The sequence below is a fragment of the Gopherus evgoodei genome, chromosome 6 (assembly GCF_007399415.2).
Source record: "Gopherus evgoodei ecotype Sinaloan lineage chromosome 6, rGopEvg1_v1.p, whole genome shotgun sequence".
NCBI lineage: Eukaryota > Metazoa > Chordata > Testudines > Testudinidae > Gopherus > Gopherus evgoodei.
Genome location: NC_044327.1, coordinates 48,993,992 through 49,009,737, shown reverse-complemented (window position 1 = coordinate 49,009,737; position 15,746 = coordinate 48,993,992). Strand labels below are relative to the sequence as shown.

Sequence of the window (15,746 nt, the reverse complement as noted above, 5' to 3'; positions counted from 1 at the left end):
CAAGTATTATGTAACACGCACAACTGAATTTTTCCCCTCTAATTCAGTCAGTTTGTAATATTTTCTTTCTGTATCTGTTTAAAAATCCAGAATTCTCTTCTTATAAAATTCCTCAATAAATTGCTTTAAAAGCTCAAAAACTTCTATATATTCTACAGCTGTCATAAAGAAAATTGATAGAAAGAGAGTAGGGAGACTGATTACTGAAGATGTAATTCAGTCTCAGAGTTCTGATGATCTCATAAACTTTTTATGGTACTGTCAGAAACTCTTGACTGAATTACAGGCATGTTATCAATCTCCCTGAATCTATCATCATATATATTATCAGGTTCTCCCTGGCCATTATTCTATGTACAATACCAAGGTAAAATTAGACTTTGATCATTTCTGCTGTGTTGAAGTTTGTCATTATTTCTCTCAGGCAAGTTTTACAGTAGAGAATATTACCTGCTTTCTTCAAGTTGCACATTTCTGTAACCTTCCAAGGAAGATTTTTTTAAGGATTTTGAAAGTCAAATAAAAGTTGAACTTTCCAAATGACAATATATTAATAAAAAATACCTTTGTGGGTAATTTTTCTGTATACACACACACACACACATATACAGAGTACTCTCTAGCCATATTGGAGCTTGTGATATTTCTCTTGTGAATCACTCTTTTCACCCGACTGGTAATTTTCAGAAGTAAATATGTTCCTCTCTTTCAGGTATTATAAGCATTTCAAAATCTCTTTCTTTCTCTGTCTCTCTCAGGTTCCAAACACAATTCAAGTTATTTCAATAGTTTTCATTCATGAAGAAGCAATTATTGCCAGTAATCATTAGGGTGACCAGACAGCAAGTGTGAAAAATAGGGACGGGGGAGAGGGTAATAGGAATCTATATAAGACAAAGCCCTGGATATTGGGGCTGTCCCTATAAAAATTGGGACATCTGGTCACGCTAGTTACCATCTTATGCCCATCTAACAATGAGATGTCAGACATGTATTACATTATGAAGGATAATGTTACTACTTTAAAAAACTGTGGTTTAAAATTTAAATTTTTCCAGGCAAATAGCCTATTTATCTGTATATCTGAATCAGACAGAGAAGATTTAAATCCATGTATCCTACCCCCCAAGTGAGTGCATTAACCACTTTTTCTCTCTGGCCCAATGAATATTTATGTAGCTACATAAAGTGGAACATCTTCAACAGGAGACACTGACTGCAGTCACCTCAGAATAGCCTACAGCCTGGTAGTTAGAGCACTCATCTGGGTTGTGGGGGAGATCTGAGTTCAAGTCTGGAATGGGGATTCAAATTTAGATCCCCTACATCCCAGGCAGGTACCCTAACCACTAGGATAAAGATTATAAAGACGGAGAGACAGGCACACATGGGATTTGCTGGCTGGCCTGATATTATAACTTATGTCTATATGCAATGTTTGCTTGTGACATGAGGCTCTGGGAGACAGGCTTGTGTGCACTTCAGTTTCTCTTTACTACACTACTGAACACCTACTTTCCACCCAAACATCTGACCTACAACAGAACCAAGAAGTTTAAAAAATCTCTAGGTTTATGGAAGTGATGAGGACATTAGCAAAATGCAGGAAATTTCTAGATTAAAATTGAAATTAGGAACTTTATTTAATTTCACCATAGACATTTTCGACCAAATTGCTGCCTTAAATAGCAAACACCTGTTGGGTGTGTACGCAGTGGGTAGACAACCACACATCCAACTTAAGGAATATACTGCAGTTGCAGGGCTGGGTGTCTCTCCATGGACCATCACAATGTAGTAAGTAGAGCTTACTGATCCTCAGGAGTCATGTAAGCATCTACATTTCTGCCAATCAGTTTTCGCTGCTCATGGAAGAATACAGCATTATTGGCTTGGGACAGCACTGTGTTCCTTTAATAAACCAACACCCAATATACATGGGGTTGCAACTTGGGGCATTTCATGGATAAAGCTGTCAACACACACTTGTGTTTCATGGCAAGAAGCCTACAGCAGCCTTCCCTTAGCCACATTATGCAAAATCCCTTTTGGCCCCTTTCCCAGCCTTATGCACTAGAGCAAATGCAAGCAGGATTTAGCCATTTGTCAAGTGACACTCAGATGTTATGTCCTGTTCTGTTCTAAGATATTTTCAATGACATTGCTACTAAAACTGTATTGTTGAAGTATGTGATGGTGTGTGAAATCAGTTTGTAAGAATCTCTGTTTATGCTGCATGTGATGAAATATCTAATAGCCCAAATAAATCAGATACAAGAAATGCAGTTAGAGATCTTACTTCAAATGGGAGCTCTGTAAGTTCTATATTTCCAGCCAAATCCAGTTTTTCCAGATTCTCACAGTTTCCCAGTTCTGGAGGGATGCTCTTCAAATTATTAAAACTTACATTGAGTTCTTTCAGTTGTTTTAAAACACCTGTTAAAATAAAAAGCTAAAATCAGTAGGGTAGAAGCACAAAGGAATCAAAAGTCTATTCAGGTTAGCAAAGGAACAGCCACCCTATGTGCCAGTTAATTAAAAAAAAAAAGTATTCAGGCATAAATATTGTTCATAACATCACTGAAGTCACGATGGGCCCAGTCCTTCAACGTATGGAATGCCCTCAACTCCCAATGAGTTCCATGGGAGTTTAAAGGACCCAGCATCTCACAAAAGGTCTGATCATGCTTCTATTGGTATTAATGGCAAAACTTCTATTGACTTCAACAGGAACTGAATCAAGTGAGAATTAGGCTCTCAATTACTGCTAAAAGGGAATAAAGAGTTTGCCTTTTGGCTGGAAAGTGCTGTGACCATTCGCATGGCCTTTATCATCATTGATTTCTCCTGCCACCAAACTTATTGGAGGACATCAAGAATTGCATCTGGCAAGTATCAAGCATTATATACTCTTTTATGTAATCTTGATGACTTTGGTGCTCATATCTCATATGAAAGACAAGGAGAATGTACAGTTATTACATTATTTGCTTTATTGAAAGCTATGCTCCCTGTCAGCTGGATCTTAGGCACTGATGATATATTAGGGAAGCATTTCTCAAAATGGGGGCCCTGAGGGTACTCCAGGGGGTCCGCGGACCCCACTGAGAAACTCCTCCTCTCCCTCCCTTAACTCCTCTCCCTCCCAGCACACTGGGGAACAGGCTACCTATCTGCACTGGCTCTGTGCTGCTCCCAGAAGCGGCCAGTATCCCTGCGGCCCTTGGGTGAGGGAGGCAAGGAGTCTCCATGCACTGCCTCTGCCCCAAGAGCCAACCCTGCAGCTCCCATTGGCTGGGAACTGAGGCCAATGGGAGCTGTGGGGGTAGTGTCTGCGGGCAGGGGCAGCATGCAGAAACCCCCTGGCCCCCCTGCCTAGGAGCTGCTGCCAAAGGGATATGCCGGTCGCTTTCGGGAACTGCCCAAGGTAAGCGCCACCCAGCCGCAGCCCACACCCCTCATCCCTTCCTGCACCCAACCCCCCTGCCCCAGCCCAGAACCCACACCCCGCACCCAAACTCCCTCCCAGAGCCCACATCCCACACCCTCTCCTGCACCCAAACTCCCTCCCAGAGGGAGGTGTGGGGTATGGTCTCTGGGCTGGGGGAGAGGGGTTGGATGCAGGAGTGGTGAGGGGTGCAGGCTCCGGCCGGGGGGGTGCTTACCTCGGGCAGCTCCTGAAAGCAATCAGCATATCCCTCTGGCAGTGGCTCCTAGGCAGTGGGGCCAAGGGATTCCTGGCCAATGGGAGCTGCAGGGATGGTTCTGGGAGCATGGGCAGCGCATGGAGCCTCCTTCCCCCATGCCCCATCAGGGACCGCAGAGACATGCCTGCGGCTGGCTGCTTCCGAGAGTGGCATGTGGCCATGGCATGCAGGCAGCCTGCCTGAGCTCTGCTGCGCTGCTGGCTGAGAACCGCCTGTGGTAAGCGCCTCCCAGCTGGAGCCTGCACCTCGTACCCGCTCCTGCAACCAAACCCCCTGCCCCTCGTCAGAATCCCCTCCTGCACCAAGCTCCCTCCCAGAGTCTGCACCTCTCACCCTCTCCTGCACCCCAACACTCTGCCCCAGCCTGGAGTCCCCTCCTGCACCCAAACTAATGTAACAGCTGTTCTAAGGTAAGAAGTAGGCTATTTTGAATTAACATAATTACATTCTACATGTTTTAAGACTGAAATGTAACCACAGAATTACTTTATATTAATTAAAAGGCAAGTTTAGTATAGCATTAGTAGCCTCAATGCCACAATTGTGATCATTTTGTTTTAAATTAGGAAAAAGACTTGTATACAGGGGCCCCACAAAATCTAATAGCCCCGGCTCACAGGAGAGTTAATCTGACTCTAGTGCTAGGAAGCAGTGGAGGTGAAGGTGGAGGGTCCCCATATGGAGGAAGTTCTGCAAGGGAGCCTCTACAGATTGCAGAGGAGGATGATATGCCTGCCTCCATGTCAGCTTGCCCTGGCCTACATTCTCCCCAACTACGGAGCCCCATATCCACAGTGAACCTTCTGAGGGACAGGGCCTAGGATGGTTCTATGGAAGTAGAAGCCCCACCCTTGTTCTGTGGCACCTGAGGCAGATTCACTGAGCTAAGAGGCATGACCTAGACTTTAGTTTTTATTTAAGTTCTTTTACTCAGGCAAAAATCCCGTTGTCTTCGGTGGAGCTTTGCTTCACATAGAGCTGAGTAAGTATTTAAGCTCTATGCACATAAGAAATTATTGTTTTCCCTTTTTCCTCTTAAGTAGTGTTTCAGTTAAACTGGCAAGAGAAGAATTAGCCTTTAGACTACAATAGACATAGATTTGGCAGTGTAGTATTATCACAAAAGATTCATTTGGCTGGTGCAAGAGGATAATAGCAGTAGCTAGGGTGTTAATGTGTGAAACACTTATCCTATTTACAAGTGCATCGAAATATAATGTTAACCTATTGAGTGTAACATGATTTAGAGAAATGAAGGCATTATTTGTATATTTAGCCCATCAATTTATCACCTTGTTATAGCAAAAATAAATCAGTGAGCTGTAAATATGTGGAGGAAGAACAAGTCTGATGGGAAAGATTTCTTTCAACGTGGACCCAATTACTTCCTGGCTTTAAACAGGAGTAACTCCCATTGAAGTTAATAGGAGTTGGAATCATTTAGACCAGAGGAGAATTTGGTCCCTGCCAGGAAATCTTTGCTAAAATTTCTCGCCATCCCTACTACCATTTCTGCTCCACTGGTGGATGGAGTGTTAACATACACCAGGATTCAGAGGACCATTGGTGTTTTAAGCCCTTTGTTTTCTAACCATGATCAGGGTAGATCTGCAGAATGAAGCATTACCTCTTGTGAAGCTGAACTGGTGATAGCAACGGTGAGAAATCTTAACAAAATTGTTCTACTGGAATAGCCTGAACAGGATGAGGGGGGCAAGCCCTGTTGTATTTGTATCTCCCTCCCTCTAAAACCAGACCTTATGTACCAGACCCAGCCACCCCTAAGATTGATCAAACTGAAATCCAACCCGTTTATGTAGTCCCCCTTTTCTGGCTGCATGGAATGGATCAGAATTTGGCCCCACATGAGTCAACACTATATTCAGATGGTGCTCAAGCATAAATTCACAATTAAAAAACCCCCACAATAATAAACTTGCTGCTGGTACAGCTTTATGGTTGACTTCTCTTTATGAGGCTAGTGCACTGAGTTTTCCATTCCATAAAATATATAAATTAGAGCATTAAACAGCTAACATCTTCTTGTATTTTCCAAGCAGAGGCAGTTAAAGCAGTAATGAAACTCATAGTTTCCCTGGCAATTTCATGTCTAAGAATATTTTATTTTTAATTAGAACCTGCTATGCCATCACAGTTGTTGCATAAGATACCATTTATTCTCATTGTGATTTTTTAAACTCATTATTTAAAAAATTAAACCCAGTAATTAAACCCTATAATTTTTAATTTTTAATATGCAAAGCAGCTCAATAATGATTGCCATGCCACTTGAAGAGGTAGACAAGCCTGCATTAGAGCTTCTAAGGGGATGGCTAAGAGAGCAGACAAAATTATAAAGTAGTTTTTATCACCTAAGGACAGTATTCTTCACTAATGTTCTTCCACCTGTATAAGCCTACAGAAACCTACAAAGCAGGTGTTTGTATTGGTCCAAAATAGTCAAGCCGAATTAGCTGGACACAAGCTTCTTTTGGTCCATTAAATGGTAAATTGTCTCTTTTCCTCATCCTCTCTGGTACACCAGTGATTAGGCCTTGTTTCATCTCAAGGGGTATAAACTCTGTAGCTTACTGATGACAATTTAAATGTCAACATTGTTCATTATTTCACTTCTAATCAAAGCATCTCAGAAAAAGAGAGGGACTATGATTTTTTGAACAATCTACTTTGGCATCAGATTGTGGCATAACAAATAGGCAAAGCTTGGGATTGTGGGTGGTGCTTCAGAAAGTACTATCATTTTTTAAAATTATCATTATTATTATTTAATGAAGTGACCTTGGTTAGTGACATTTTGTTCTTTGTCCAGTTTCTACGTATCCGCATCTAAAATTTTGGATTTAAAAAATCAGAAGGCCAGTATCAATCCTGTTTGCAATTGCACTATTTTTCATGGACAGATTGAGATATTATCTTTGGGATGGGTGATCTAGGATCAGAGGGTTACGGATATGGCAGTGAGTCAAAGAGAACCTAGATGTCCCTTTCTAGCAGAATATGTGGAAGGGGAAGATGAGGAAGTCCATGTGGGTTGGGAGGATGGAAACAGACTCCACCTGGGGGAAAAGAACTATGAGTAAGAGACCATTTGTGAGGACTGAGGAGGAAGTTCAAGGAGTCAGAGAGGTACAAGGAGTGGTGGGAAGAAATCTCTGTGGTGAGGACAGGGCAGATGTAGGGTTTTGGTTTTATTTGTTTTGAAAGGAAGGAATTTGATGGATCAAGGCTCCATATAATCTTTATCTAACTATAATTTTTTTCTGAACAGATAAATGGAATACCAATTCAAATCTCTCTCTGGACCACCAAAACAGTTGTATTCTTCTGGGACAATGGAGATCACAAAGTCCAATACAAAGTGTGTGGAAACCAGGGAGAAAGCATTCTCAGTGGAAGGGATCTAGCTGTCAGATTAACATCTGGAGAAGGTTAGAGGAATTCAGAGTCTAATCACTTTTAAGAAATGCAGCAAATTCTTTCTATTTGATAAAGATTTTCTACTCCCACCTAACTAGATTTTCCTATTATTTAAAATGAGAGGACAGCCAGATACGTACACCAGGGGATATTTCTTTTACCAGATTATTTTATCTGTAAGGTTCTGAGATACTACAGTGATGAGAGATAGCATAAAACTCAAAAGATAAATCAATAGATACAATTTTTTTAGCAAAGAGAGGTTACATAAATGGGGTGTGTGCGTGTCAGAATTCACAGTGGGAGCTCTGATGTATACAATGCCACTATGTGAAGCCTTTGGAAGTAATTAAGTGGTTTTTTTATTTATTTATTTTCATTGACCTTGGCAAAGTCCCTTGTTGTCTAGAAAGCAGAGGGAGTTTGTTTTGTTTTTTACATTTTAATGTATTATTCATCTTCTTGATATCTTAAGCAAATTAAAAGATAGATTAGACAGATAGATAAGATAGAATATAACACATGTGGAGGAGACAGACATGGGATAAATTATCTTATGATAACCTCACTTCCCCTCTGCCCATGAATCCATGTCTCTCAGTATTTATTATAATATTCCAAACCTGTGAGCAGCTGCAAACAACTGCCACTTTTTAAAAAGTCAACCTGCCAGAGAAATGTTTCCACCTTCCCCCAAATGGGAGTTTTTCTTCAAATGTTACACTCCTCTGGACAATATTCAGTACTGAACATGTGAAAAAGTTAAGATCTGCTATCCTGCAACTCCTCTGGACTATATAACATTGGAAAAGAGGGATTGAGTTCCCAGTTTAATTCTGGAAGCTCACTGAGATAGCACACTGAGAATTTTAGGTCTTTTTAAATTTATTTTAAAATATACTTCATTATTTTTTCCCCACTCAGAGTTTTGTGCAACTGGATTCATAGTACATGTCTATAAAACTCTAGTTTAGACAGAGCCATGTGGTCTCATCATTGAAGCTAAGAGATGTCTTTCCATTGGCTTCAGAGGACTTTGGATCATGTTTTTAGTGAATTCTAATGTAGAGTTCCATATGCAAAGATTACTTAAAAGCCAAATCATTTGCCATCAAGAAGGAATATTGTAAAAAATTCTCTAAAGCCATCCCTGTAACAACATGTTTCTTTCTGCTTATGCAAGGTACTGTAAATTATCATGAAGCTATGGACAGAGTATAAAGTATTCACCATGGTTCATAAGTTTCCCATGATTGCAACAGCAGCATAAACAGCAAGCTTGAAGTTGCAGCATCAGGGAGGCTTAAGTCCAACCTAATGAAGATACCTTGATACTTGCTAGCGGTTATTTTGCTACCATTTAATTTACTTTTTAAAATACCTCTGATTTAACAAGTTTCTATGTTCTTGTAATGCTACAGTTAATATTGCCAAACAGGATATTATCTATGCAAATACAATACCCATGATTTCTCAACCGGAAATGGAAAAAAGCCCATGCTGATTTCTACAAGATTGGGTGTGTGTAAGGGAGATGATAATTGGTGATTTACAAGTCTATAATTCACATATCGCCAACTGCATGATCAATTTAACTGCCACTTTAATGGAAGTTTTCACTTCTTTTTTAAACTTATTACCAAGTGATGGAATGTTTGTCAAAGTTACAGAATAAACAACAGGGGATACTATCATCGATAGCTATTTTTAACAGCTCAATGGTGCAAGAAGTAGTTGTTTCCCTAAGAACAACTCCTACCAGGGGTCATCCATCAGCAGGGATTTAAGCCAGGACTTTCAATATCAAAGCACAACTCTCCACCACATGAGCTGAAGGAGCAGCTCTACTAGGTGGTAGCAGACTAGCCGTTAGAGTGCGGTAAACACGTTCAGGCCCTGCTTCAGCAAAGAGATTAAGAGTGTACATACATCCCATTAAGTCAATGGGTGTTAAGATCACGCTTCTGGGGTTTCCAAACTGATGTCTTAGCCAGCATGTTAATAGTCAAAGAAACTTTAAAAGCTAAGCTGCCTTTTTAGACTAAAGTACATTTTCTAGATTAGATTTGAACTAACTGATTACATGTTCTATCCAAAAAAACAAAAAACCAAAAAACCAAGCCTATATTGGAGAGAACATCAAAGTTTCACAGTTAAGTGCTCAAAATCAGGCAATGCCAAAGTTAAGGTTGAACGCACAATCTTAACACTGTTCCTATAAAGACACTCTAATTACACTGCTCTACAGCCAAAATGCTTCTGAAATAAATGTAGTCCAACTTTACTAATTCTGGGTCACTGAGAACAAAAATGATGCTTAAAATTGTTGATTGGCTCTAGTTTTCAAGATATGCTATTGGGTCAGTATATATGACCCTTAACTTGGGAATGGCAGAGGATAAGTGAATTATAAAGGGAAGGGATCTCAATTTAAACCAGAAATGACTAAAATACATCTTTGACTGGATCTATGAATAAATCTATGACAGAGTTTGGACAGTACTTGCTTTTTAGGCAAAACAATGAATGATGCAATCTGAAGCTAGTATTGCGTCATACATGATATGAATTGCGTCATGGTATTCCTAGAAGTCATGGATAATGCAATCATAATGAAGCTTACATCACTCTGCTGAACAAATTGCCCTATATCAGCTCTAGAAATCATACAGTGTCGTGCTCTCTTATTTGTCAGTGTTTGATTTTGCAAAGGGACACATTTCTGCTTAGCCAAAGTGAGCAGAGATGGCTCATACTTGTGTAAACAGTGCAGATAACTTCTGCTATCTTTGTGGTGAAGTGACTTTTGAATCACAAAAGCACTATGGTTTGCATCACTATAAGCACTATGGTTAAGAAAGCCTATCACCTTTATTTTGGCTGCAAAATTGGAGATCAGGACAAGAGGTGGGCCCTACACATGTACTGCAACACTGTGCAACAAATCTTCACCAGTGGTTGAACAGGAAAAGGAAATCTATGCCTTTTGCAGTGCCAATGATTTGGATAGAGCCAACAGATCATACCAGCAATTGTTACCTCTGCATGGTGCCTCCAGTTGGGAAAGATGTGTCAAAGAAGAAAAAGTGGACTGTGCATTATCCAAACATTCCATCAGCTATACACCCAGTACCCCACGGAGAAGGACTGCCGGTTCCTGATGCACCAGAATCATTCTCACTTGAGTCGGACAAGGAAGAGGATGAAACTTCTGGTCTTGAACCATCAATGTCACAGGACCCACATTTTCTCCCATCTTCCTCCTCTGAACCACACCTCATAACACAAGGTGAACTGAATGACCTTGTCAAGGATTTGGAACTACCCAAGAGTAAGGCAGAGCTGTTGGGCTCCAGACTACAGCAGTGGAATCTCCTGGCAGGCTATCAGGGCAAATGGAGCCCATCAATGCTTGCAGACTATTGCTGGACAGTGACAAGAGATGCTCCATTTAATGAATACAAGAGACAAGCCGAGAAGCGCCGAGTAGACACTGGATAGGACTAAACTATGTACATAATAGTTTTTTGTCTTTTGTTTCATAATACATTTTATTTATATAACCCTTTTGCTGATTTTTAAAGTGTTACATAAACAGGACAGGTGAAATATTATCATGTAAAGCAACCATAAACACATGAAAAGACCTAGGTTTACAATTTATGATTAAAACTCTACTATCTACACAATATACATAGACATAAAAGGTAAAAACTTAACTATCTTAGAAACAGTAGGCAATCAGTTGTTTTAATTGTCATATTTGAATTCAGCACATCAAAATACATAATAAATATCACATTTTATCTCTGAAGCAGACGACTTCTCAAAAATTGTAGACCAGTGTTATATGACACAAAATACTTTTCAAATAATGCAACACAATATCCTACAATTCTTTTATTTCAAAAACAAAATACAGCCTTGTGTATGGAAATTCTTGGAGAGGTTCTTTAAACAAAAAAATCTGTAAAGTGAAAATTTGGCTAGATATCCCTCAAAACCTCCATGCCATCTAGTTTACGAGGTCTGCAGGAGTGACCCTCTGCCAGCCTGGCTCACCTTAGGAAGCCAGTTGTCAAGGGCATTCTTCCTACTTCCCCCCCACTCCCTACTGCCATCTTGTGGAATGTTTCCACCAATTAAGCCCACTGGCTTACAGAACAGATAAAACAGCCAGACTGTGAGTGTTTATACCTGCCAATATGCACAAAGCTTTGCATGGAAAAACTTGTGCTTAAAGTTTTCCACTTACTTAAAGGCTGAGTAATCAGGTTCTACACAGGTAGATTGCAAAGGTATTGGGGAGATTAAATCCACCTCCCTAGCTGGTATTCTAGTTTATATCTTGGAATAGCAGCAGCAGCAGCCTCTTCTCATGAGGCACCTGATACAAAGGGATCCAAATATTCCCATTGACTTCAATGCGCTTTAGATCAGACCCTTATGTCACAGACAATTACTCCACAAGATTTGGATTACTGGGACCCACAGCCCATCCATTATCACGGCTTTCAAGACCAACCTATGCACAGTTGACCTGTAGATTTTTCCACTGCAGGTAAGGGTTGTGCAGACACCCTTCTTTGTCTGCTGTGCAGGCAGTCCCCCTCAGCACAGGGCTTATGTGGTGTGGACGGCTTCACACTGGCATAGTAGGGCCCCAACCTTCAAAACTCAACATTATGCAGTGAGACCACACAAAGCTAAACACCACTGAAAAAACACAAAACAGAACTTAATTGGTAATTATAAACCCCACACAGTCCCTACACACAGGGCTGAATTTCACCCATAGAGCAGAGAAACTGCAGCTGCTATTCATATATTCCAAGCCCAGAAGGGATCATTGTGATCATCTAGTCTGACCTTCTGTATAACACAGGTCATAGAACTTCTACAAAATAATTATTTCAGTGGGAGTTGCATGAAAATTATTGTAGGCAAAATTTAGTCCAATGAATGTATGGATTTTTTTTTAAAAAGATAAGTGGTTGGTAGCAAACAAATCTGAAACTTTTTATCCTCATTTACCAAGGTAGGTCTTGAATGGCTTCAAAATCATCCTTCTGTAGAGAACACGTCATGCCAGTAATACCTAGTTTTATGTCTTTATTCCTTGAAACAAATGTTATTACTTTTCTTAATCAGCTTTGATTGGCAGGACTGACTTATTTGTTAATATCTAGTATCACCAGAGACTGAAGAAACTGTAATGGCCTTTACCTGCTTCAAATGGTCAAGCAGTGGTAATTTTTTAATATGGCATAAAATGGTCCTGTCTTTAGTTAATTTAAGATATGGTTAGCCATTTTTTTCGTGTTACTTCACATAGAATCTAATTTTGGAATCATTTTTCCCCCCACTCCCTACTGCCATCTTGTGGAATGTTTCCACCAATTAAGCCCACTGGCCTATGTCAGTTCTAAGGTTACAGAACAGAAAAAACAGCCAGACTGTGAGTGTTTATTTTATGTTCATAATCTCCTCCTTATGTCTTGTTTATGATTTGTTATACTATTTAGCCACCGGAATGCCCCTATAAAATTTTTTTTATGCCAGGGGGCAATTATTTGTATAAAATACAATGTAAGTAAATAAATACATCAAAAGTATCAGTGTTAATCTACCTCTGGGAAAGCCAAATTTGGCAGTGAACCCCAAATACCAAATCTCTAACTAAAAGAAATGGAAATAAAAGCTAAGGCCATGTCTACACAAAAAAGTTACGTTGACATTGCTCAGAGATGCGAAAAATCCACACCACTGAGTAAAATGACTAAGCCGACCTAGTGTAGACGGCGCTAGGTCAATAGAAGAATTCTTGGGGAGATAGATTAACTGCCGTGACTGGAGAACCCTTCCCATCCCTGTACCGAGTGTCTACAATGAAGTGCTACAGCAGCTCTGCTGCAGTGTTTCCAGCAAAGATATTGCGTAAGATTCTGAGATAGATAACACTGGTCTACAATTTTTGAGAAGTCGTCTGCTTCAGAGATAAAATGTGATATTTATTATGTATTTTGATGTGCTGAATTCAAATATGACAATTAAAACAACTGATTGCCTACTGTTTCTAAGATAGTTAAGTTTTTACATTTTATGTCTATGTATATTGTGTAGATAGTAGAGTTTTAATCATAAATTGTAAACCTAGGTCTTTTCATGTGTTTATGGTTGCTTTACATGATAATATTTCACCTGTCCTGTTTATGTAACACTTTAAAAATCAGCAAAAGGGTTATATAAATAAAATGTATTATGAAACAAAAGGCAAAAAACTATTATGTACATAGTTTAGTCCTATTCAGTGTCTACTCGGCGCTTCTTGGCTTGTCTCTTGTATTCATTAAATGGAGCATCTCTTGTCACTGTCCAGCAATAGTCTGCAAGCATTGATGGGCTCCATTTGCCCTGATAGCCTGCCAGGAGATCCTACTGCTGTAGTCTGGAGCCCAACAGCTCTGCCTTACTCTTGGGTAGTTCCAAATCCTTGACAAGGTCATTCAGTTCACCTTGTGTTATGAGGTGTGGTTCAGAGGAGGAAGATGGGAGAAAATGTGGGTCCTGTGACATTGATGGTTCAGGACCAGAAGTTTCATCCTCTTCCTCTTCCTCATCCGACTCAAGTGAGAATGATTCTGGTGCATCAGGAACCGGCAGTTCTTCTCCGTGGGGTACTGGGTGTATAGCTGATGGAATGTTTGGATAATGCACAGTCCACTTTTTCTTCTTTGACACACCTTTCCCAACTGGAGGCACCATGCAGAAGTAACAATTGCTGGTATGATCTGTTGACTCTCTCCAAATCATTGGCACTGCAAAAGGCATAGATTTCCTTTTCCTGTTCAACCACTGGTGAAGATTTGTTGCACAAGTGTTGCAGCATATGGGTGGGACCCACCTCTTGTCCTGATCTCCAATTTTGCAGCCAAAATAAAGGTGATAGGCTTTCTTAACCATAGTGCTTATGCTGCGCTTTTGTAATGCAAAAGTAACTTCACCACAAACATAGCAGAAGTTATCTGCACTGTTCACACAAGTACGAGGCATCTCTGCTCACTTTGGCTAAATAGAAATGTGTCCCTTTGCAAAATCAAACACTGACAAATAAGAGAGCATAACACTGTATGATTTCTAGAGCTGATATAGGGCAATTTGTTCAGTAGAGTGATGTAAGCTTCATTATGATTGCATCATCCATGACTTCTAGGAATACCATGATGCAATTCATATCATGTATGACGCAATACTAGCTTCAGATTGCATCATTCATTGTTTTGCCTAAAAAGCAAGTACTGTCCAAACTCAGTCATAGATTTATTCATAGATCCAGTCAAAGATGTATTTTAGTCATTTCTGGTTTAAATTGAGATCCCTTCCCTTTGTAACTCACTTATCCTCCGCCATTCCCAAGTCAAGGGTCGTATATACTGACCCAACAGCATATCTTGAAAACTAGAGCCAATCAACAATTTTAAGCATCATTTTTGTTCAGTGACCCAGAATTAGTAAAGTTGGACTACATTTATTTCAGAAGAATTTTGGCTATAGAGCAGTGTAATTGAAAGGAGGGAGGTTTCATTTTTTAAGTCTTTTTTCTCCTTTACTTGAATGAATATATTGGCATTGTCTGTAGATATATATACTGACACCCAGTTGGGTCATCTGCAGGGCATGGACCTAGGACCTCTTGATCTCAAAGCATGCGTCTCTACTGCCAAAAGAGTAGGTAGCAATAACAGACTCAAATCTCTCTGCCTTGCCTAGGCACCAGAGTAGGGCAACAACCCTACTGTGTGAGTGTGGTTTACAGCTGCATAGAGGGGTTTTTCTGCTTTGGTAGTACCAGTTCCAGCAATGTTCCGCATTTGAAGTATAACAAAGCTCTCTCAAACTGGTAGAATCTTTCAAAACAAAATACAATTTTGAGAGACCACTGTAAACCACTAAAAGGCCAAATAGTATTAGCATTTGTTTAAACTTAAAAGTAATAAAAGCCAGACTCTATACAAGATAAGAATTAAATTCTGTCTTTAGCTAAACCCCTGGTTGCCTGGGAAACATCCCTTTTTTTAAGATCCCTTCACTACTTAGCCAAAATGGATGGATTAAAAGAAGGTGTTTTATCCAAAATTATATGTTGTGAGTTTCCCCATTGCTAGTATCTGAATTTTTATTTATTTATCTATTTTGTGTGTGTGTGTGTGTGTGCGTGCGTGCGTGTTTTTCAGTCTGGTGTTCTGTGATGTTGTTCTCATTGTTGATAACCTAACAATGGGCCATAAAATGCTGTCCATTCTTAAGTAGAACTTAGAAACAAACAATGGCACCATAGAAACCAAAGTCACTGCCTAACATCTTAACAATAGGTGAGTGTCATTTTCTCTTATATTTTGGCCAGGTTTGACTGCAAAATATCATACATGATTCAGTACATATAAAGTATCTGAAAAACAGTAAACATCCAGGCATAACTATTTTCTGAAAACGGTAGAGAGAATAGACTTTGGGACTGAGTCAGTTTATATTTACAAGTACTAGCTTCATGCCAATTGACCACCATGCATTTGCACATTTAACCATAAAATTAAATAGCTA

At 39.8% G+C, this 15,746-nt stretch overlaps 1 protein-coding gene across 1 annotated transcript in view; it reads right to left on the bottom strand.

Moving 5' to 3' along the window:
• The window catches only part of LRRC2 (leucine rich repeat containing 2), an 82,470-nt gene that overhangs the window by 30,778 nt on the left and 35,946 nt on the right, over window positions 1-15,746 (bottom strand). The window contains exon 5 of the mRNA XM_030567861.1: window positions 2,300-2,436. Coding sequence (XP_030423721.1) covers window positions 2,300-2,436 — 137 coding nt within the window. The remainder of the gene's footprint in view (window positions 1-2,299; window positions 2,437-15,746) is intronic.